Genomic DNA, 25,240 nt, shown 5'->3' on the forward strand with positions numbered 1-25,240 from the left:
TGTGGAGCCACTGGAAATGGGGGAGATACTAAATTAGTATTTTACATCAGTATTTACTGTGGAAAAGGATATGGAAGATATAGACTGTCTTTCCAGTCTATTTTTATATCTCAAACCCTCTATTCCCATCAACATCCTGCTAAATCTTTTTTGAACCCTCTCCAGATTAATAACATCCTTCCTATAACAGCGTGACCAGATCTGCACACAACACTCCAGAAGAGGTCTCACCAACACCCTGTACAATCTCAACATGACATCCCAACTTCTATACTCAAAGTCTGAGCAATGAAGATAAGCATACTAAGTGCCTTCTTAACCACTCTGTCTACCTGTGACGCAAATTTCAAAGAATTATGTACCTGAACCCTGAGGCCTCTCTGTTCTACCCAGGGCCCTTCCAATAATTTTATTAGTCCTGTCCTTGTTTAGATCATCAGAATGCAATACCTCACATTTATCGAAATTAAACTCCATATGCCTCTTCTCAGCCCATTGACCCAAGTGACCAAGGTCTCTTTGTAATCTTATACTACTATTTTTGGTGTCAGCTGCAAACCTTTTAACCACATTTCCTATGTTTTCTATCATTCATACAAAAATGACAAATGAAAGTGGACCCAGTACTGAATCCTGTGGAACACCACTGGTTACAGGCCTCCAGTCTGAAAAACAACCCCCCACCAACACCCTTTGGCTCCTGCCATAAATCCAATTTTGTATGCACTTGGCAATTTAATGTGATCTAACTTTAATGATTAGTCCATCGTGCGGAAACCTGTCAAAGGCTTTATTAAAGACCGAGTAAACAACGTTTACCGTTCTGCCCTCATCAATCTTTTTGGTTACTTCATTAAAAACCTCAATCAAGTTTTTGAGACATGACTTCTCTCACAATAAACCATATTGACTATCCCTAATCAATCCTTACCTCTCCAAATGCATGTAAATCCTATCTTTCAGAATCACTCCCAATAACTTAACCACCACTGATTTCAGACCCACAGGTCTTTGTTTTTAGGCTTCTCATTACATCCCTTCTTAACAAAGGCACAACATTAGCCACCCTCCAGTCCTCCGGTACCTTTCCCGTGTTTATTGACAATACAAATATTTCTTGTAAGGCCCCTGCAAATTCCTCACTAACTTAATCACAATGTCCAGGGATACAGTTGATCAGGTCCTGGAGATTTATCTATCTTTATGCTTTCTAAACTTCCAGCACTTACTCTTCTGTTATGTGAACTGTTTTCAAAACATCACTATTTATTTTCCATAGCTCTTTAGCCTCCATTTCTTTCTCCACAGTAAAAACTGACATGAAATATTCATTTAATATCTCTCCCATCTCCTGAGGTTCAACACAACGACCAGCTCATTGATTTTTAAGGGGTTCTACTCTCTCTCTAGGTGTTCTCTTGCTTTTCACACATTTGTTTTTTTGGATTATCTTTAACCTTATCTTGCCTCTCTTTCTATCCTTGCTGTAACATATAAAACCCAGACCATTTAGCTGCCAATCCTGTCATTCCCTCAGCCAAGTTTCTATAATAACTACGATGCTCCAGTCCCATGATTCCATACATGCCCTGAATTCACCAGCCATACCTGTAAGACCCCATGCAGCTTAATTCTTCAGAGTTAAGTCATTCTCTGATTTGCTCTTGCCTGTCTTTTTCTAATTAACTTACAGTTTCCTGATTCAGGACAATCCTCATCTTAGGAACCCCACTACCCCCCACAAAAGGTTTATAGGGTTCCTGAAATAGAACGAGCAAACCTCCCTCCCAGGATACTGGTCCCTTTCTGGTTTCACTGAAATCCTTCCTTTTTGAATAGGTCTTTTCTGTTCAAAGTTTGGGAGAAGATTTGTAGCTTGGGTGCTCAGTGACATTAGGCCTCAAAAGAAGCTCTCAATAGTATCTGACATATAAAAACAAATTAACTTTCCTTAACCACAGATTTACTACTAAGCAAGCAAAAAATGGAAAAAAATTAAACATATAAATATTTTAAAAAATCACTTAGCTGAACAAACAAAAAAATGACTCCTTCTCAAATAATCCAACACTCAGTTTTCAATCTTCAGATTAAAAAAACCTGTCTCCAGAGCCATCCACACATAGGCCTCTCCACAAGCTCCGTATATAAACTAACCATTTCTCCTTCTCTACGTATCTTTTTATGTATTTTTTTTTGTCAGAAACTCAATACATGTAAACACAAAGTCTGTTGGGAAAAATTCTTTTTTGCGATTCCTTTAAAAAAAACTCTCGCATTTGTTTTTTTTAAGCTTTGTTTAGATGTATATTTTTAGAAATATAAAAGATTAAAACTGAGGAAGAGAAAAACATAGATACTTGACGAACATGTGGAGGCCCCTCCCACACAAACTCAGTTTCAAAAAATACTCTACTGTGTTGCGTTTTTTGGTAATTATTTAGACAACTGTTTCAAAATGATTCAAAATAATAATCTTATGATTCTGAAATATAAAAACCATATGAATTTTACAAGAAAGCCTGCAACTCAGGAGTGGCTGCAATATCCACTGATCATAAATCTAACTATATGAACAACTATAAACTAGAGAAGTGCACCATCCTCACATACATCTAATCTTTGGATGTGAATGCAATGTGACACTGAGTGTGTGATATAGCATTAATCAGTGGAAATATAAGAGATTAAATAACATTTTTTATTTTAAATTCATGAAAGCTCCCTGCTGAAGTACTTATTTGAAACAAACACTCCAAGAATAAGATGCACCTCTTTCCACAAAAACATATTGATTTGGACCAGTAACATACATTCTGTGTCTGACATTAGCATAGACTGGGGACTGTACCCAAGACCTATTGGGGTTCTACTACTGAGCACCACACCAGTTGGCATTTGTTCATTATTTTATTGGAGGAGTTATAACAAGAAGATTTTTAAAATTTTTGTTTCTCCTTCAAAATTATTTGGTTAATGACAAGGGCGCACTTTACATTATATTTGTTACAGAACAAATCTTCAGTTATTTGCATTAGAAAATGTATATACAACACACTGTCTTGGTTCTAGAATGGTGGATGAATGGGAATTCTGAGTCAATACTGGCAAAACAATGAACTAAGGAACCCTATGAAAAAGTGAGTTCATTGTCATAGTCGACCGGCTTATTTAACAGAAAGGACAATTTATACTAAAAATAGTTGCTGTTATCTGTGACACCTAATCATAATGAATTCTTTTAATGCAACTTCCCTTTTGTGCTTTTCAACTATGTATTGTTTCCTGTACTATTGGTCTTAATCTATCCCTTAGATTCCCAATAATGAATGATAGTGTACAGCCATATAGAGTCATAGAGATGTACAGCATGGAAACAGACCCTTCGGTCCAACCCGTCCATGCTGACCAGATATCCCAACCCAATCTAGTCCCACCTGCCAGCACTCGGCCCACATCCCTCCAAACCCTTCCTATTCATATGCCCGTCCAAATGCCTCTTAAATGTTGCAATCGTACCAGCCTCCACCACATCCTCTGGTAGCTCATTCCATACACGTACCACCCTCTGCATGAAAAAGTTGCCTCTTAGGTCTCTTTTATATCTTTCCCCTCTCACCCTAAACCTATGCCCTCTAGTCTGGACTCCCTGAGCCCAGGGAAAAGACTTTGTCTATTTATCCTATCCATGCCCCTCATAATTTTGTAAATCTCCATAAGGTCACCCCTCAGCCTCCAACGTTCCAGAGAAAACAGCCCCAGCCTGTTCAGCCTCTCCCTGTAGCTCAGATCCTCCAACCCTGGCAACATCCTTGTAAATCTTTTCTGAACACTTTCAAGTTTCACAACAGGCACGATGGCGCAGTGGCTAGCACTGTTGCCTCACAGCGCCAGAGACCCAGGTTCAATTCCCACCTCAGGCGACTGACTTGTGGAGTTTGCACATTCTCCCCGTGTCTGCGTGGGTTTGCTCCAGTTTCCTCCCACAGTCCAAAAATGTGCAGGTTAGGTGAATTGGCTGTGCTAAATTGCCCATAGTGTTAGGTGAAGGGGTCTGGGTGGGTTGTGCTTCGGCGAGTCGGTGTGGACTTGTTGGGCTGAAGGGCCTGTTTCCTCACTGTAAGTAATCTAATCTTTCTGATAGAAATGGGGAAAAGTGTTGTTTTTGCAGATATAGAAAAAGCATACAGAAAAGGGGTACAGCAAGAGAACTATTAACTCTGCAGATATTTAGGGAAGAATATCTCTACTTTTCAGTGTATAACTGTGGTTAATTAAATACTAATTTTGGTGTGTAATTATTATAGCAAATAAGTTCTTTTTAAAAATTATGTTTTCAGCAAAAAGCTGAGATAACCGAAATGCTTGGGCTATTCAAAATGATACAAGTTAATGAAATGTCCGAGGATGGAATGTACCAGCAGAATTGATATAAAATGTTAAACCAGACCTTGATGTACTGTCGACAAAATAATGTGTGTGTCAGCACTTAGAGAGGAAGGTTGCCAACCTGGGGAAGGGGGAAGTAATAAGGGTGGAGCGCAGGTGGGCAGTGGTATGGCACAGTCAGAGAGATTGGGTAATTAGGAGTCTGGAGAGATAACCTCACTCAGCTCAAAGGGTATAACTGTACACTAACCTGAGTTCTAATTTGCTCAATTGTTTCTGTGTTTGATGCCCTTTCTTGCGAGATCGTAGAATAAATTGTCTTGTTTTCAGTTTTGGTGGTTTCGTCTAAATTTTATTAAATTTATTTCTAACAGGAAGGAGACCAGAATTGCACACAATATTTCAACAGTGGCCTAACCAATGTCCTGTACAGCCGCAACATGACCTCCCAACTCCTGTACTCAATACTCTGACCAATAAAAGAAAGCATACCAAACGCCTTCTTCACTATCCTATCTCCCTGCGGCTCCACTTTCAAGGAGCTATGAACCTGTACTCCAAGGTCTCTTTGTTGAGCAACACTCCCTAGGACCTTACCATTAAGTGTATAAGTCCTGCTAAGATTTGCTTTCCCAAAATGCAGCACCTCGCATTTATCTGAATTAAACTCCATCTGCCACTTCTCAGCCCATTGGCCCATCTGGCCCAGATCCTGTTGTAATCTGAGGTAACCCTCTTCGCTATCCACTACACCTCCAATTTTGGTGTCATCTGCAAACTTACTAACTGTACCTCTTGTGCTCGCATCCAAATCATTTATGTAAATGACAAAAAGTAGACGACCCAGCACCGATCCTTGTGGCACTCCATTGGTCACAGGCCTTCAGTCTGAAAAACAACCCTCCACCACCACCCTCTGTCTTCTACCTTTGAGCCAGTTCTATATCCAAATGGCTAGTTCTCCCTGTATTCTGTGAGATCTAACCTTGCTAAAAAGTCTCCCATGGGGAACCTTGTCGAATGCCTCACTAAAGACCATATAGATCACATCTACTGCTCTGCCCTCATCAATCTTCTTTGTTACTTCTTCAAAAAACTCAATCAAGTTTGTGGGACATGATTTCCCACGCACAAAGCCATGTTGACTATCCCGAATCTGTCCTTGCCTTTCAAAATACATGTACATCCTGTCCCTCAGGATTCTCTCCAACAACTTGCCCACCACTGAGGTCAGGCTCACCGGTCTATAGTTCTCTGGCTTTTCTTTACCGCCCTTCTTAAACAGTGGCACCACGTTTGCCAACCTCCAGTCTTCTGGCACCTCACCTGTGACTATCGATGATACAAATATCTCAGCAAGAGGCCCAGCAATCACTTCTCTAGCTTCCCACAGAGTTCTTGGGTACACCTGATTAGGTCCTGGGGATTTATCCACCTATAACCATTTCAAGACATCCAGCACGTCTTCCCATGTAATCTGGACATTTTGCAAGATGTCACCATCTATTTCCCTACAGTCTATATCTTCCATATCCTTTTCCACAGTAAATACTGATGCAAAATATTCATTTAGTACGTCCCACATTTTCTGTGGCTCCACACAAAGACCGCCTTGCTGATCTTTGAGGGGCCCTACTTTCTTTACACTCTTCTAAGGATTAATTCGATCTATCCTGTCTATACATGACATACGCTTCCTTCTTTTTCTTAACCAAATCCTCAATTTTTTTAGTCATCCAGCATTCCCTATACCTACCAGCCTTCCCTTTCACCCTGACAGGAATATACTTTCTCTGGATTCTTGTTATCTCATTTCTGAAGGATCTGTAATATATTATTTAGATTCCCCTCATATACTTGTCACAGATTTTATACCAAGTCAAATAATGACAACATACCCAGATTCTGCCACATGCTGAAGAGTTCATAGGCCATCATCACTCTCATATCACCATACCTGCCAGGAAGAGAATACGAATGAATGCAAGTCAATGCAAAGATAGACTTTACACAGTAAATATGCTACACAATATGGTTGATTTCATCTCTTAGTGCTTGGCCCCATCATCAGGAAAAAAGTAGGTCATTTTTTGCATTATTATCGATTCTTATTTTGTTTCATTTAAATCAGAGCGAGAACTTCATTTACAGTGGCTTTCCTTCAAGCTCCTGCATGATTATGGATCAACCTTGTTTTCCTCCTATTTTTTGTTTGAGACATCATCCGAAAGTACAAATGTTATTTTTCATCTTGATGGTATTCCGCTCCATCTCATTGCTTTCTCAACACATCCACTATAGTTAAATTATCAGATTGCTTTCTGATATCCATATTGGATAAATAAAAAATGTCTTATAACTAAATATTGGGAATATTTAGTCCTTCAGTCCACAGTACAACTCCTGCTCCCTAGCCATGGAATTCTCTGTCTCCCTGGCAACAAACTATGACTGAACCTGCCTGTCCACAACATTGGTGCCATATCTAATATCAATATGTGCTTCCAACCATATATTGATGACATTTGTAAGATTGCTCATTTCACCTTTAATAATACACCCCAATTTGCCACTGCCTCAGCTCATCTGCTACTAAATCTCTCATCCATGCCTTAGTTACCTCTAAAGTTGAAAAGACCGACTCACTCCTGCTTAACCTCTCAATGACTATCAACCTGTGTGCTCACTGATCTACAGTACATTGTCTCCTGTTTAAGTTTCATCTTGATTTTGAAATTCTCACTCTTATTTTAAAATACCCTCTCTATCCATTAATCTCCTTTACAATCCTTTGAGAGATCAGTACTCAGCTAATTTTGGCCTCTTGCACAATCCTGATGTTAATTGTTCCACTACTGGGAGCCATATCTTCAGCTACGCAGCTCCTAGAATTTCCTTTTAAACCACCTCATCTCTTTATTTCTTTCTCCCCTTCATATATGCCATAAATATTACCTCTTTTTCCAACCTTCAAGTCCTCTTCCCTATTATAGGTTTAGATGACCTAGTATCAAATTCTCCTTTATAATGTTTTTGTGAAGCACCTTGGAAAATTTATTTTTGTTGATCTAGCTATTATTTTTTACTGTACATTTCATACCTAGCTTATACAATGCAGGCTTCCTTCTACTCAAAACTATAATTCTTGGTTCAGGCTGTTCATAGAGTCCAGTAATGTTTTCCTGGAAGATGGCAACATTGAATGTACTCACCTGTCCAAGATCTTCTTCCTTTTGGCAGGTGTGGCATGCTCCAGTTGAAGACTTGGCTGATTTATAAACAGTACAGCCAAACTAAAGTATGAATTCCACACCTATAGAAATGGATCACAGTGAGAGCTATCCAACAAGAACATTAAGTTGCAGTTATCTAAGTACAACAATATCAGAGTGCTGTACTAATTCAGTAGCAATAAGGTAAACATCTCCATCACAAAGCCATCTCTCTGATCATTCTGTCAAACTCTGACAGATACCATCTTTCACAGATTCTCCTAGAAACATATTGCATATTTTACTCTATAAGGTTTTCTTTGAATTTAGAACAATTACATAGTTGGTTTTGAACAGCCAAACTATGAATATTATTATTGTATTGCCAAATTGACTACCTTAGAGAACGACTTATTGGATCAAAGCAGGCGTGCAGAGTTTAAATCCACTTAAACACATGTAGATTTACTTCCTTAAATGAGGTGTCAAATAGGTTAGATTTTTAAATCAAGATAAAGTCTCACTCCAACTGAATGGAATTTAACTTTATTTGTTAAAGTAACATAGTAGATAGAGAAAGACATGGAGCAATTCCTGTGGACAGGCAGTGCAATATTATGCTCAATTGAGGATGATAAAAAGAATATTGGTGGGATTCATTAAAAAGAAGGATGGCTGGGATAAAGAGGACACTTTCAACATGGCAACCTGTAATTAGTGGAGCGCCACAACTACTTACAATATATCTGAATGACTTGGATGAATAAAGTGAATGTACAATAGCCAAATTTGCAGATGACAAAAAAAGGGAAAGGCAATGAGTATAGGAGCTGGGAAGTCATGTTGTGCCTGTACAAGATATTGGCAAGGCCACTTTTGGAATATTATGTTCAATTCTGGTCTCCCTCCGAGAGGAAGGATGTTGTGAAACTTGAAATGGCTCAGAACAGATCTACAAGTAGGATGCCAAAACTGGAGGGTTTGAGCTAGAGGGTGAGGCTGGGACTTTTTTTTCACTGGAGTGTAGGAGTTTGAGGGGCAAACTTATAGAAGCTTATAAAATCAAGAGGGGCATAGATAAAGTGAATCGCAAAGTTCTCTTTCCTTGAGTGGCAAAGGTTAAACTGGGGGCATATTCTTAAGGTGAGAGGAGAAAGATTTAAAAGGGATCTGTGGAGCAACATCTTCTCACAGAGAGTGGTTCTTATATGCCATGAGTTGCCAAAGGAAATGGTAGATGTATATACCGTTACAACATTACAAAACATTTGAATAAATACATGAACAGGAAAGTTTTAAGAGGGATATGGGCCATACACAGACCGATAGTTTAGGTTGGGAAATTTGGTTAGTATGGATGAGTTGAATCGAAGGATCTACTTCCATGCTGTATGACTGTATATGTGATGCAGTGGGAAAGACTATATCGACTGCAAATGATGTTAGTGATTGAGGCATATAGGCAAAGGTGTCAGACTTTATGGAAGAAGTCTTAACCAGCCTTTACTGAATTTGAAAAGATTAAGCAAATTAATTTTGATAGGAGAATGAGAAGACTAGAAGGTGAAACTATATACAAAACTCTTGAAGAGGTTATTCTCTCAGAGGAATTTAAAAACTCATTATTTTTTGTATTAAGAACTCATGTTGAGGACCAAAACGTTGCTACTGCGAGACAGGTAGTGAAAATGGCTGATGGTTGCAAAGTTAAACTCTTTTTAAGATCATTCTCATAAATTCAAAAACTATATAAAATAAGCATGAAAGGAAGGCAAGGTAAGGCATGGATTGCTGGGAATATCTCACAGTGGTTTCCTCAGATCAGAAAGGAAAGTGCTGAAGGTGGAGATGAGAATCAGAAACCAAGGTGTTTCCACTGCAAGTGGAACACATTCATTTACAATGTTAGAAGTTGAAAGGGAAACTCATATTAGAACTTGTACCTTTGCCTATAACTAGGAGACCGGAGGCAAACACTGCAGTGAGTGCAGAAGAAATACATAAGGTAGATGAGAGATATGAAAAGATTCGCTGTAAAGGAAAGGTAATCCCTTTTTCTTCAAAGGTAGAATCCATGCCCATAACAATTCTGAGAGATACAGAGACTACTCAAACTCTCTTGTTGGAGAAGGATTCAGTTTTCCCTCCAGAGAATTCATTGAAAGCCAAAGTGTTGGTAAATGAGATAGAAGGAGAATATATTACAGCTCCATTGTACAAGGTGCAATTAGAGTGTAACTTGGTTTCTGGACCAATGGTAGTCAGGGTAGCTGCAAAATTATCTATGATTGGAGTTAGCTTACTCCTGGGGAATCATCAGGCATGAATAAAAGTCAAAGCTTTGCCTATAAGAACAGAAAGTCCAATTGAGGCTAAAGAAAATGTATGGTTGCAGGAATAGATCCTGAGTATTTTTCTATTATGTGTGGTGACCAGGGCAATTGCCAAACAAAGTCCATCATTAAAAGGTGCACTCATACCACAAGCAGATAGTCAATAGCTGATATTCTATTTAAGAAGGATGATAGCTCAAAGGAAGTGTTTGACATGTGTTCATTAATTGAGGCTCAGGAAGAGGTCCAGAGTTAAGTAAGTTACTAAAGACAGTTCACACTAAATCTGAGGCTGAAAGGGTAACCAGAGTGTTACCACATAAGAAATGGAGTTTTGATAAAGTGGAGACATCCTCTCAGATTTGCAGAGAAAGAATAGTTGGCTGCTCATAAAATAGTGGGACTGCCCAGATATCCTAAGGAGATATTGCGAATAGCACATGAAGTTCCTATGGCAAGAGAAATAGGAATATGTAGGAGCAAACAACAAGTATGTGACATGGCCAGAACTTCATAAAGATGAAGTGTAGTTCTGTAAAACTTATCATACATATCAGGCAGTAAAAAAAGCTCAACATCTAAATGTACCTTTGATATCGATATCAGATTCTGAAGAACTATTTAGTCAAGTATTAGTAGGTTATGTAGGACCATTACCAAAATCAAAAGCAGGACGTCAGTACATCCTAATAATTATGGACATGACAACTTGATATCCAGAGGCTATCCCTTTAAGAACTATAGCTAGGGTAGTGATGGAAGAATTAACGCTTTATATAATGGTTTAGATCACCACTTGATGTATAGTCAGAGCAAGGTTTTAATTTCATGTCTGAAGTTTTCCAGGAAATCAGTAGCAGTTTGGTATAAAATAATTGAAGTCAGCTGCACATCATTAGCAAACATAAGGAACTATAGAGAGGTACCATCATACTCTAAACATCAAGATTATGGCAAATTGTCCGAAATGCTCACAGGATTGGGGATTCTCAAATAATCTACTGGATTTAGTCTGTCTGAATTAAAAACAAAAAACAAAGAACCTTACAGCATAGCATCAGGCCCTTCAGCCCTCCAAGCCTGCGCTGATTCAGATCCTGGATCTAAAGTTGTCGCCTAGTTTTTAAGGATCTGTATCCCTTTGCTCCCTGCCAATTCATGTATCTGCCTAGATACATCTTAAATGACGCTATTGTTCCCAGCCCTACCACCTCCACTGGCAACGCATTCCAGGCACTCACCAATTTCTGCGTGAAGAACATTCCACATATATCTCCCCTAAACTTTTCCCCTCTCACTTTGAACTCATGACCCCTTGTGACTGAGTCATCCACTCTGGGGAAAAAAGTTTCTTGCTATCCACTCTGTCTATATCTCTCTTTATTAGGCCTCAATCAGTCTCCCCCAACCTCTTTCTTTCCAATGAAAATAATCCTAATCGATGCAACCTCTCCTCATAGCTAACACCCTCCATACCAGGCAACATTCTGGCGAACCTCCTCTGCACTCTCTCCAAAGCATCCACACCCTTTTGGTGATGTGGCAACCAGAACTGTATGCAGTATTCCAAATGTGGCCAAACCAAAGTCTTACACAACTGTAACATGACCTGCCAACCCTTGTATTCAATACCCCATCTGATGAAGGAAAGCATGCCGTATGCCTTCTTGACCACTCTACTGACCTGCGTTGCCACCTTCAGGGAACAATGGACCTGAACACCTAGATCCCTCAGTACATCAATTTTCCCCAGGACTTTTCCATTTACTGTATAGTTTGCTTTTGACTTGCTTCTTCTAAAATGTATCACCTCGCATTTGTCCGGATTGATCTCCATCTGCCATTTCTCTGCCCAACTCTCTAATCTATCTATATTCTGCTGCATTCTCTGACACCCTCCTTCATTATCTGCTAGTCCACCAATCTTAGTGTCATTTGCAAACTTGCTAATGAGGCAACCAATACCTTCCTCCTAATCATTTATGTATATCACAAACAACAGTGATCCCAGCATGGCTCCCTGTGGGACAGCATTGGTCACAGGTCTCTATTTTGGGAAGCTCCCTTCCACTACTACTCTGTCTCCTGTTATCCAACCAGTTGTCTATCCACCTAACAAGAATACCCTGGACCCCATGGAACTTCACCTTCTTCATCAGCCTACCATCAGTCTTATCAAACGCCTTACTGAAGTCCATGTATATGACATCTACATCTCTTCCCCCATCAATCAACTTTATCACCTCTTCAAAAAATTTTATTAGGTTTGTTAAACATGACCTTCCCTGCACAAAACCATGCTGCCTATCACTGATGAGCCTATTTTCTTCCGAATGGGTATATATCCTATCCCTCAGTATCTTCTCCAGTAGTTTCCCTACCACTGACGTTAGGCTCACAGGTCTGTGATTACCTGGATTATCCCTGCTATCCTTCTTAAACAAGGGGACAACATTAGCAATTCCACAGTCCTCTAGGACCTCTCTCGTTCTCAAGATTGCTTCAAAGATATCTGTTAAAGCCCCAACTATTTCCTCTCTCACTTCCTTTAGTAACTTGGGATAGATCCCATCTGGACCTGGGGACTTGTCCTCCTTAATGCCTTTTAGAATACACAACACTTCCTCCCTTCTTATGCTGACTTGACCTAGAGTAATTAAAGATCTATGCTCAACATCCGCAAAGTTCCTCTCCTTGGTGAATACCGATGCAAACAACTCATTAAGAATCTCACCCACTTTCTCTGACTCCACGCATACCTTCCCTCCTTTGTTCTTGAGTGGGCCAACCCTTTCCCTAGTAACTTCCTTAGTTACTCCTTAAAAATGAATAAAAGGCTTTGGGGTTTTCTTTAACCCTGCTCACTAAGGATCTCTCATGACACCTTTTCGCCATTTTAATTCCTCATTTCAGATTGGTCTTACATTCCCAATGTTCTTTCAAAGCTATGTCTGTCTTCAGTCACCTAGACCTTATGTACGCATCCTTTTTCCTCTTTGCTAGTCTCACAATTTTGCCTGTCATCCATGGTTCCCTAATCTTGCCATTTCTATCCCTCATTTTCACAGGAACATATCTCTCCTGAACTCTAATCAACCTCTCTTTAAAAGCCTCCCACATATGGAATGTGGATTTTCCTTTAAAGAACTGCTCCTAATCTATATTCCCCAGCTCCTGGCAAATTTTACTCTAGTTGGCCTTCCCCCAATTTAGGACTCTTCCTTTAGGACCTCTTTCGTCTTTGTCCATGAATATTTTAAACCTTATGGAATTGTGATCACTATTCCCAAATCAATCCCCTAATGAAACTTCAACCCCCCCCACCCCTGCGCCAGGCTCATTTCCCAACACTAGGTCCAGTATGGCTCCTTCTCGAGTTGGACTATTTACATACTGCTCTAGAACACCCTCCTGCATGCTCCTTACAAATTCTGCTCCATCCAGACCTCTAACAATAAGTGAATCTCAGTCAATGTTGGGAAAATTAAAATCGCCTGTCACCACCACTCTGTTGCTCTTACATCTTTATATGATCTCTCTGCATATTTGTACCTCTAACTCACATTCGCTGTTGGGAGGCCTGTAGTATAGCCCCAATATTGTTACTGCACCCTTTCTACTTCTGAGCTCTGCCCATACTGCCTCACTGCTCAAGTCCACCATTGTGTCCTCCTTCAGCACAGCTGTGCTATCTTCTTTCACCGGTAATGCAACTTCTCCTCTCTCTCTATCTTGCCTGAAGCATCATTATCCCGGGATGTTTAGTTTCCTATCATGCCCTTTCCTCAACCAAATCTCAGTAATAGCAATAACATCATACTTCCACATACTAACCCAAGCCCTAAGTTCATCTGCCTTACCTACTATACTTCTTGCATTAAAACAAATGCACCTCAGGCCACCAGTCCCTCTGCGTTCATCCTCCACTTCCTGCCTACTCAACAGCGTTAGCAAAAGCACTCCCAAGGATGTTGGTTCCAGTCTGGCCAAGGTGTAGACCATCCAATTTGTAACTGTCTCACCTCTCCCAATATCCCAAAAATCTGAACCCCTCCCTCCTGCACAATCTCTCAAGCCACGCATTCATCCTGATTATACGATCATTCCTACTCTGACTAGCATGTGGCACTGGAGTAATCCTGAGATTACTAACTCAGGATTAGTTTATGGTCAAGAGATTAGAGGTCATAGAGATGTACAGCATGAAGCAGACCCTTCAATTCAATCTGTCCATGCTGACCATATATCTCGTCCCATTTGCCAGCATTTGGCCCATATCCTTCTAAATCCTTCTTAATCATATATTCATCCACATGCCTTTTAAATACTGTAATTGTATCAGTCTCACCCACTGCCTCTGGCAGTTCATTCCATCACCCTCTGTCCCTTTGGTCCCTTTTAAACCTTTCCCCTCTCACCTTAAACCCATGTCCTCTAGTTTTGGATTACCCTACCCTGGGGAAAAGATGTTGGCTGTTCATCTCATCCATGCCTCTCAGGATTTTATAAACTTCTGTAAGGTCACCCCTCAGCCTCCAATGCTCCAGGGGAAATAGCCCCAGCCTGTTCAGTCTCTCCCTATAGCTCAAACCCTTCAACATTCTTGTTAATCTTTTCTGAACTCTTTCAAGTTTCAGAACATCTTTGCTATAGCATGGAAATCAGAATTGAATGCAGTAAAGGTTCCCAGTTCAAATCTGAATGCCCCCTTTGACAGGCACCTTGACTCAACATCAGCAGTGTTTCATTAAAATTAGGAAGAAGTCCGTGAATGAGACAGATGACTCCTCAACGTTGGATTACATGTTTTGAGAAAGACTCACAGGAGTATGTAGTTTAGTACAAGAACATTTCAAAGTCTCACAGGAAAGAATGGGCAGAAAAACATTTAGCAACTGAAGTGTTTCAAGCTGGAGATGAAGTATTGGCATTGTTGCCTTTATAAGGTGAACCCTTGAAAGTGAAATTCAGTGATCCACATAAAGTAACAAGAAGGTTTAGTTAAATGACTTGTCTATTGGGACAGTTAGGTAATGTGTCCACATATTTCGAGAAAGGACAATGGGAGGATCTTGTAAGGGAGCATGAGTTAATCTGTAGAGATACACCTGAATGTACTACATTAGCTTGTCTTGATACAGGAGAGTCAGGACTGATAAAACAACAGCCTTATTAGCTCAGCCCAGAAAAAAAACTCAAGTGGAAACAGATACACAACACACTGGACAACTACATGATAGATCCTGGTCAAAGTAGCTGGAGTTCATCAACAGCATTGGTTGCTAAACCAATAGATGATCTAGACTTTGTTTACATCATAGAAGGTGAATGTGGTAATGAAAAGAGATTCATACCCAATTCCACAATTGGAAGTCTGCATTGATAGGGTTGGCAGTGCCTTATTCCTTTCTTAGACTGATCTATTGAAGGGTGTTGTTAAGTGCCAATATCATCAAGAAATAAAGAATTTTTGCATTTATTACACTAAACAGATCCCAACTCCTCATACCCCCAACTGTTAGTCATGCACTTTCTCTCTCCCACCTCCCCTTGCATTAACCCTCTTACGTCTCTCTGCATCTCTCAGCATTGCTTCCCTGCCTTTCAGTCTCTCTCTTTCCCCCACACTCCCTTTACAGTCTTTCTCGTTTAGATTAGATTAGATTAGATTAGATTACTTACAGTGTGGAAACAGGCCCTTCGGCCCAACAAGTCCACACCGCCCCGCCGAAGCGCAACCCACCCATACCCCTACATCTCCCCCTTACCTAACGCTACGGGCAATTTAGCATGGCCAATTCACCTGCCCTGCACATCTTTGGACTGTGGGAGGAAACCGGAGCACCCGGAGGAAACCCACGCAGACACGGGGAGAATGTGCAAACTCCACACAGTCAGTCGCCTGAGGCGGGAATTGAACCCGGGTCTCTGGCGCTGTGAGGCAGCAGTGCTAACCACTGTGCCACCGTGCCGCCCACACTTTGGAACCTACCTCTTTACCCCCATCTCATGTAGCCTCCATGTATCTCTTCCCCTAGCAGCTTCCTTGCACTTTCCTCCCTGCTAGCATACTTCTCCCAACCCTTTTGCAGCTTCCCTCTATGTACCCTCAGGTGGCCTCTTCCTTAAGGTTCACCCCTCTACCTCGCAGCCTTTATTTTTCACTACTGTCTCCACCCTACAGTCCTTCATTCTAATTAACATCCACACCCTCAAACCTGCAACTTCCTCTTTGATCCAAGTTCTCTTCCAACTCTTGCAATCTTTGTTTCTATCTATCTTTCCCCTCCCTTACCTCTTGCCCTTTGTCCCTTTCTCTCTCTGTCTCTCTTGCTTTCCTTCACTCTGCAAACACGCTCTCTCTTACCCCAATACCTACCTCCTCCTCCAGGCTTCCTCTCTCAACTTCCCACACTCCAACCCCTGCAGCTTCCCCTATCATGTGCCTCACATCTGCAGCCTCAACTGCTTCCTCCCACCCCAATTCCCTGATCTTGATAGCCTCCATATCTGTGATCCTCCCCACCCAGCCTGGGAATTCATACTTGCCCAGCCCTGAATCTGCAAACACTGACCGCTACTACACAACATCTCGCTGTTCCTCCAATCACAGGTTGATGCTATCCACATTTCCTACATGGGTCAGTACAGTGGTGTAGTGGTTAGCACTGCTGCCTCTCAGTGCCAGGGACCTGGTTCAATTCCAGTCTTGGGCGACTGTCTGTGTAGAGTCTGCATATTCTCCCACTGTCTGTGTGGGTTTCCTCCGGGTGCTCCGGTTTTCTCCCACAGTCCAAAGATATGCAGATTAGGTAAATTGGCCATGCTAAATTGTCCATAGTGTTCAGGGATGTGTAGGTTAGGTGCATTAGTCAGGGGAAATGTAGAGTAAAACAGTAGGGAAATGGGTCTGGGTGGGATACTCTTCAGAGGGTCTGTGTGGACTTGTTGGGCCAAATGGCCTGTTTCCACACTGTAGGGATTTTATACTGATAATTTCTGCTGATGGGTTCATTCTGCTAATAGGTTCAGTGGTTAACTTGTCAGTAGCAAGCAAAGGAGAAAACCAGCCTCTGAATAGAAGAAGCAGCTTCTCAGAGATTTCACTCAACCTATGGCATTCCAGTGTTTGAATTTTCTCAGGTGTTTCATGTGCAATTTGTCACCTGCTCCCAGGTGCTTTGAGTGCTGCTGCATAACCCCTCTCCTGCGTCTTGGTTAAATGTGAACATTTTGGACATATTCATGGCAGACATGTATGATGACTGATCTCCATCAAGTATACCACAATCTACTAACATGTGCCTGAACTTTGCTCAGTGGATTCTGTACCCTGGGTCTGCACCCAACCATTACGGATCCTCAATCCATCCCACCATGTCTTTACGCCTTGTCTTCCTGGGAGTTTGAGCTCTGTTGGAAGTTGGAACTCTGAGATCAGGGTTTAAATCCCATGCTGACAGAACATTATATCATGGAGGTGGCATTATGTAAACCTTAACTGATATTCACATACTTGTATTTTCAAAATTATAATCACTACAAAATAAGGTAGGAACCTTAGTTAAAATTTTTACTGTTTGGCCAAGGCTATCCTAGATAATCCACATCCAAACATTGCATTAAAGTTGGATCTGAACTGAATGAGTCCCTGTTATACAAGGAGACACAGTTATTGTAAGCCCAAAGAAAGCTGCAGGTGAACAAAACACACAGATGGGTTCACATGAAATGTGGTGACAATTTAAGACAGTTTTATTTTGTTATTTTGTAAAAATTAAGAAACCAACTCACCTTGAAATCGAAATCTGCTTCTGTGAAGTTCTTGTGTAATGCAGGAGACAGATATTGAACTGTTGTAACAATTATGCTGCAAAATAAATACACAAAGGTAAATCTAAGGCCAGTCAGAAGTCAGAATTTGAAATCACAGATGATGTCCATTGATCTGAACTCCTTAATCAAAAACAACTTTTCGTTTCATAAATTTTCAAATATATATGCCAATTTGTTTTTATTGATTTCATAGCTTCTGTATCAATCCTCATTCGTGGTATTGTTTTTCTTCTCTCTAGATTCGTGATAAGCCTGACATTACATCAGTGTTGGGAAAAACAAAATCTTGGAATTAAACTGAGATAGATCAATATAAAATAGTTGTGATTAAAGCACCCACCTGAAATAATAACTTGCCTTTTTCTTTCAGATTACAATTAAACATGTAGATACGTTACAATTGACCCCCATGTTTTGGGTTAGGAAAGGAAGCTAAGGTCCTCCCTCCTGTTTCCTAACCAGTTATCGGTGTGCATGTAAATCTGTGAAGGCATGTTTGTTCATGCTCAAATGTGTATATAGGGTCAATACGGGATTGCATTCTGAGGACTGCATAATTGAATAGCCTGCCAAAATTTAGTGCCTATGCTCCACATGAAGAATGGCCACTTGGGTACATACCACACAGAACAATCTGTAGGAGATGTAGCGGATCGGAGCATAGAGGAAGCCAAACTCAAAATCTATAATTTGCTTTACTAAAGAGGTATAGTGGGATATTTGTGACCAGACGTATTTTAAGTTCCTTGACAACATGTACTTACTTGAGTCACTTCAGTCAACTTACTTGCTGGTTAGAAGTCTCATTACCATCCAGTCACGTGGGTAGACACTCAGCTTCATTAAATTACGGAACACACAAAATATTTTTAACAAGAAATCCTAAAAGAGAAAGAAAGACATAAAATAACTTGTTGAGTTAACATTATTTTGTTTACCTTTTTGTTAAATTAGTTCTCTATTTTGTAGTAGTTTTGATATGATCAATGTGATGAATATTCAGTGAACAGCAAACCAAATAGCCTGATGTTACCTCAAGCATGGTACCTGCACATTATTAAATAAGGGCTGGCTTAGCCTCTGAGAGATCAGTGGTACCAGTTACATTGCTTGGAACCACAGAGGCAGAGTAAGTCAGAAAGGGTATACCCAACCATGCAAAAAGCTAGTAAGATAGTAAAATGCATGACAGAATGTAGGGCAAGCATTATGGTGCTTAGAAAGAGGCTCACTGATCAATATGACCAACTGATTTACACAGGCAATTTTCTATACCTACTTTTCTGGTAAACTCTTTGATGTGTAATTTAAAACTTAATTATTAAGTTTTAAATCAACATTAAAAATCATTACCACCATTTAAAAGCACCACATTTAGCAGGCTGCATGGAAAGAAATGGAGAAGAACTTCAGGAGGAGAGCGTGAAAACAAACCACTTAGCTAATTATGGTTGGACTGTTCAACACTAGAGTGGTACTGGAAAAGCACAGCAGGTCAGACAGCATCCGAGGAGCAGGAAAATTGACTTTTCGGGCAAAAGCCCTTCATCAGAAATGAGGCCTCATTCCTGATGAAGGACTCTTGCCTGAAACGTTGAGTTTCCTGTTCCTCGGATGCTGCCTGACTTGCTGTGTTTTTCCAGCACCACTCTAATCTTGACTCTGATCTCCAGCTCTGCTGTACTCACTTTCACCTGTTCAACACTATGATGGGGAGATGCCAGTGTTGGACCAGGGTGGACAAAGTCAGAAATCACAAGACACCAGGTTGTAGTCCAAAATCACAAGCTTTTGGAGTGTTATCCTATCATCAGGTAATGTGAAGAGAGCACCCAGGCACAGAATTTATAGACAGATCAGTGGGCAGAGAGATCAAAAGATCATACAAATGGTGTGAGTGGAGTGTTGAATAATAAGACTCTGTAGGTGATCAAAAGTGTGAGACAGTGTGAGTAAAGTGTTGACAACTGAATAGTGAGTAAAGAGGATGATCTATAATCCATTTAATTGAGGCAGAGAGATTATTACAAGAAAATAAAAACAAGGTGGTGCTAGAGACAAACCAAATGGCTGGAATAACATGATAGTTATAAGAGTCGCATGTCGAGAGTCTAACCAAAATAACTAGTAATCCAAAACTATACATTCAGTCTCCGACCTTTGGGTAAGTGTCCCCCAAGGAGGCCTTCAAGATAGACAACAATGCAGAACTACCAAGCAGAAACTGATAGTTAAGTTCTATACCCATGAAGATGGCCTCAACTGTAATCTTGGATTCCGATTGTGCTACATGTAACCCCAACATACTGTGCTACATTTGTGAAACCTTCCTCACTGCCCTATTTTAAACCATCACCGTGACAACTTGTTATGATCTCTCTAGTTTTATAGTTTTGGATTACTTGTTGCTTTGGTTAGACCCTTAGCATGTGATTTTTATGCCTATCATGTTATTCTAGCCTTTCGGATTGTCTCCAGCACTGCCTTGGGACTAGACTAATTTAGGATATCTGGTTGGCATGGACAACTTGGACCGAAGGATCTGTTTCCATGTTGTACATTTCTATGACTCCATTAAACCATTTGTACAATCTTTTGATCTCTCTGCCTATACATTCTGTGCCTATATGCTTTTCTTCATTTCACCTGACAAAGAGGCAGCACTCTGAAAGCTTGTGATTTCAAATGAACCTGTTGGACTATAATCTGGTGTTGTGTGACTTTTGACCTTGTTCAACACTTACTGCCATGAAGTCAGTCACAAAATCATGGAGGTAACATTAAGCAGTTAACAACTTGTAGTTCTAACTGAAGTTTTCTACTTTAACATTGTGTTAGGAATATATTTATATTTCTGTGTTATGAGGAATTTGAAATGGAGCTATTTGGACATTTTAGATTAAAAAGACTATGCAATTTCTGGGATTTGTAGTCAGCACTAACTACTGAAGAGTAAGGAGTTGAAGTCTGGAATGGTTCACCTATAGTTTACAAAATGGCTTTGGAGAAGTAAAGCTTTGAAGACACTTCAGATGTGTTTTATTATTTTAATTGCTCAGCAAACTGTTGAAACTTGTGAAAGTTGCTGAGTTTGACGATGCTGCTCAAGGTTATTCCAGCCTTTTTTTTAAGAGGGGTCGTAAATGCAGAGGTTCTGATGTGTTTAGTTTGTATGGCTTTTAGGGCTAATGTGATTATAGCTAACAGATACTGCCTCAGGAAAAAGGCTGTCAAGATTAATGGATATGTCCACTAGAACTCCATTCCATTATGCAATATCACAGGTAAACGGATTATGGAGGAGTTACTCAAATTTTTCACGAGATATAGACAACCCATAGAGATACAATCAGATCAAGGGTCAAACTTTACATTACATTATTGAAGGAAGTTATGGACAGCTTGGGAATAAAACAATTTAAATCTATTGCATACCATCCAGAATCACAGTGAGTGTTAGAATGATGGCATCAGACATTAAAGATAATGTTGAGGGCTTTTAGTGAAGTCTATCCAGATGATTGGGATAATGATTTATACTTCATCAGAGATGCACCAAATGAATCAACCAAATTTAGCCCATTTGAATTAGTTTTTAGGCATGAAGTGAGAGGACCGCTAAAATTGATTGAGGAGAAATTGGTAAGTCAAAATTCAGAAAGGACATACTTGAACTATGCGTCAAATTTTAGGGAACAGTTAAATAGTGTGGGGGAAGGGGATCTAAGATGGTGGCGATCTGAGAAGATCACACTGCAGAGCATCGCATCGCAGCAGGAGCAGGACGGTCCTTTAACCCGCCCAACCCAGGCCATCAGGATTTCTTGGGGCATTGGAAAGATTGTGGAGCCCCCAAGAAACATTTAAAAATTGACTTACCTGTATTTTCAGCTGTCCAGAAATGCCTAAAAAGGGAGGAGGAGCATCCGAGGCCGGGTCTGCAGCTCAGCCTGCAGCAGCCTCAGAGCCGATTACTCTCCAGGACCTGGTGAACCAGCTCTCGAAATCTCGCGAGATGCTGGGGAAACAGATTGAAGAGAAGCTGGCTCCAGTCTCTCTCATGCTGCAGAAGCATGAGCAGCAGCTGGGAGACCTGGAGAAGAGGATGGATGAGGTGGAGCAGAGGGTCACAGTGGGGGAAGCTGTTGCCACTTCATTCAAGGATGAAATCCAAACCCTGAAGACACAGGTTCATAATTTGCATGACCAAGTGGATGATCTTGAAAACAGGAGCAGGAGAAAAAACATTCGGATCATCAGTCTGCTGAGGGTAAGGAAGGTGAGCGGCCAGCGGAATTTGTTGCAGATCGGCTTCCGAAATTCCTTAATTTGGAGGCTGGCATGAGAGGATTGAAGATAGAGAGGGCTCACCGGGACGCAGCGCGGAGGTTGGGTCTGGGTCAACGCCCTCGTCCTTTCCTGGTGCGGTTCCAGGATAAGGATAAGGAGAGAGTCATGGAGGCTTCCAGACTCCAGGGGAAGGATCCAAAGGCCCTAATTTATGAGGGGTCTAAGATAATATTTTTTCAGGACTTTTCAGCGTTGGTGATCCAGAAATGAAAATCGTATGATGGTGTCAAGAGAAGACTGAAGGAGCTCGGGATTCAGTGCTCCCTGAGATATCCGGCAGTGCTTTGGATCACCTTAGATGGATCCATGCATCTCTTTGACACATCGGAGAAGGCAAGAGACTTTGTGGACAAACTAACCTAATTTAAACAATTGTAGTACGTATAAATATTGTTGCTTGGGTATGTGTTTATCATTTTGTAAAAGAAATGGAGGAAATCTGGTTGGAGCTTTGTTTTTCCCTTTTTTTCCCTCTATTGATAATAATTTGGCTCAAACTATGTCTGGCGGTGGTTAAGATGTACATTTTAAATTTCTAAGTTAGGACATACCAAAGGATGGGTGGGGTATTTATTCCCTTTTTTTCATGAAAGAATGTTTTTTGTTCATATTGATATTCTATGGGGTGTTTATTCTTTTTAGCTTGTGCTTGTGATGTGGCTCTAGCTGGGAGAAGTGAAGGTGGTTGAGATGGTTAGATGTCTATTTATGGGCAGTTTGGGACGGGTAGTTGCCCCCTCCGGGCAGGGGGTGAATTCCCCTACTCAGCGCTATCGGCGCTTTATATGTTGGTTTGTTTTCTGGTTTTTGTTGTTTTTATTTTTAATAATTTTGTATGTTTGTTAACTGTAGTGGTTTTAGTTTATGTAGTTTTTATATTTGGTGGACCATGTGATACTAAGGCTCAGCAATTTGTGGTTCGGGTTCCTCCTCTCTGGAATTTAAATGTAATTGCAGAAGATTTTGGCTAATGATTTGATTAAATGGTGTACCTGGAATATCACGGGAAGTCACTCACCAATTAAGAGGAACAAGGTATTCTTGAGTCTTAGAAAGGAGAAGTTGGATATTGCTTTGTTACAGGAGACACATTTGGATGACAAGGAGTATCTGAAATTACAGCAGAATGGCTTTGACTGAGTTTATTTTTCATCATTTAATACCAGAAGTAGGGGAGTGGCTATATTGGTTAGGAAAAATCTCTCACTTAAATTGTTGGAATGTGTTAAAGACACATACGGGAGGTTTGTAATTCTTAAAGCCTTGATAAATGGGGAAGAATATGGTGTTTTAAATGTTTATTGTCCCCCAGCTCATACTCTTAAATTCTTGGTAGATTCTTTTTATAAACTGCTAAGTCTCAAGTCTCGGCACATCATTATAGGGGGAGATTTTAACTGTCTCATGGACCCCACAGTAGACAGCTTGCCTAAAGGTCCCTCGATACCCTCTGCACCAACTAAACAGTTAATGGGTCTGTGTGGGGAATTAGGGTTGGCGGATAAACATCTCTCCACCCTACAGGTAGGGATTTCACGTTTTTCTCCAATCCGCATAGATGTCACACAAGGATTGATTTTTTTTCTGACCCCCTGCGGTAACTCTGTATCTGGTGGCATCTTGTACGATTGGTAATATTGCCATTTCTGATCATGCTCCAGTGTACCTCATGGTTAAGATTAAGGATCTTACAGTGGATTCAAGGTACTGGCGAATGGACCCCTTTATTCTCATGGACAGTAAGTTTGTGGAGTATTTCTCTAGGGAATTTCGGGCATTCCTAGACATCAACATAGGCCCGGTTGATAGCTCATCTGTTCTCTGGGAAACTGCCAAAGCCTATGCGAGGGGTTAGAGCAGCAACGTCTCCTCGGCAGCCAAGAAGGCCTGTTTTGACAGACTCTCGTTGGTCAAACTACAGAGGATAACGGCACTGCGGTCTGCACTAAATTCCGTGCTCACGTAGACGGCAAAGAAGGAGCTAGCTTTTGCAAAGCAATGATTATACGAGCATGGTGACAAGCCAGGCAAATACTTAGCATACCTTGCCAGAAAGAAAGTGCCCCACAAACCATTACAGCGATTAGGGAAGGGTCTGGGAACCAACATCTGAGTCTAGAAAGATTAATGTGGCATTCCAGAGATTCTACTCTAAGTTATATCAGTCTGAGAACTGTGAGGAGGGGTAGGCCAAAATGGAATCCTTTTTTAGAGATCTGAAACTCCCGGGTGTGACTCCCGAACAACAGTCCTTTCTCAATGCCCCATTATCAGAGCAAGAAGCTGTGAGGCAGCTTCAGAGTGGAAAGGCGCCTGGTCCTGACGGACTTCCCAGTGAACTCTATAAGGAATTTATAAGTATACTGTCAGGCTCGATATTGAATATGCTTAATGATTCATACAGCCATGATTGTCTACCACCATCTCTGAGAGAGGTCAATATTTCACTTATCCTTAAAAAAGGGAAGGATCCAGAAGACTGTGCTTCATACAGGCCCATCTCGCTCTTAAATGTGGACTTTAAGATCGTCTCTAAGGCCCACGCGTTAAGGCTGGAGACTGTGTTACCCTCTATTATTAAAGAGGATCAGTCGGGCTTCACAAAGGGTCGCAGATCCTCCAATAATGTAATTCAAGCATGCCAACAGCAGTCAATACAGGGATTGGTGATTTCTTTAAATGCAGAGAAGGCATTTGACCGAGTTGAGTGGCTATACCTTTTCTATAATCTAGACCGGTTTGGTCTGGGCGAAGTTTTCATAAGATAAGTAAAGGTTCTCTACAGTGTACCTCTTGTGGTAGTCATTACCAACGGGGTACGATCAAGCTATTTTAATATTTCTAGGGGCAGCTGGCAGGGCTGTCCCCTTTCACCATTACCTTTTACGTTGGTGATTGAACCGTTGGTAGAGGCCATTCATGGGGATTTCAGTATATCAGCTCCAGAAGTGGAGTAAAAATTACATAAGATCTCGCTGTATGCAGGCGATGTTCTAATTTTCTTGACAAATCCAGCAGTTTCAGTGCCTTGCCTGATACAGTGCATTCACGCGTTTGGCGCTTTTTCAGGGTATAAGATTAATTTTGCTAAATCAGAGGCTATGCCTATGGGTGGTCTTA

General features: G+C 40.8%; 1 protein-coding gene across 5 annotated transcripts in view; it reads right to left on the minus strand.

Annotated features, from left to right (window-relative positions):
* Positions 1-25,240, minus strand: part of dock3 (dedicator of cytokinesis 3) — an 889,649-nt gene that overhangs the window by 183,192 nt on the left and 681,217 nt on the right. For all 5 annotated transcript variants that reach the window (XM_072582733.1, XM_072582732.1, XM_072582735.1 and 2 more), the window contains 4 exons: positions 18,558-18,652; positions 17,729-17,804; positions 7,602-7,702; positions 6,288-6,346 (listed from right to left, as the gene is read on the minus strand). In XM_072582733.1, the coding sequence (XP_072438834.1) occupies positions 6,288-6,346; positions 7,602-7,702; positions 17,729-17,804; positions 18,558-18,652 (331 nt within the window). The remainder of the gene's footprint in view (positions 1-6,287; positions 6,347-7,601; positions 7,703-17,728; positions 17,805-18,557; positions 18,653-25,240) is intronic.

This window comes from Chiloscyllium punctatum, chromosome 12 (assembly GCF_047496795.1).
Source record: "Chiloscyllium punctatum isolate Juve2018m chromosome 12, sChiPun1.3, whole genome shotgun sequence".
NCBI classification, from domain to species: Eukaryota; Metazoa; Chordata; class Chondrichthyes; order Orectolobiformes; family Hemiscylliidae; genus Chiloscyllium; species Chiloscyllium punctatum.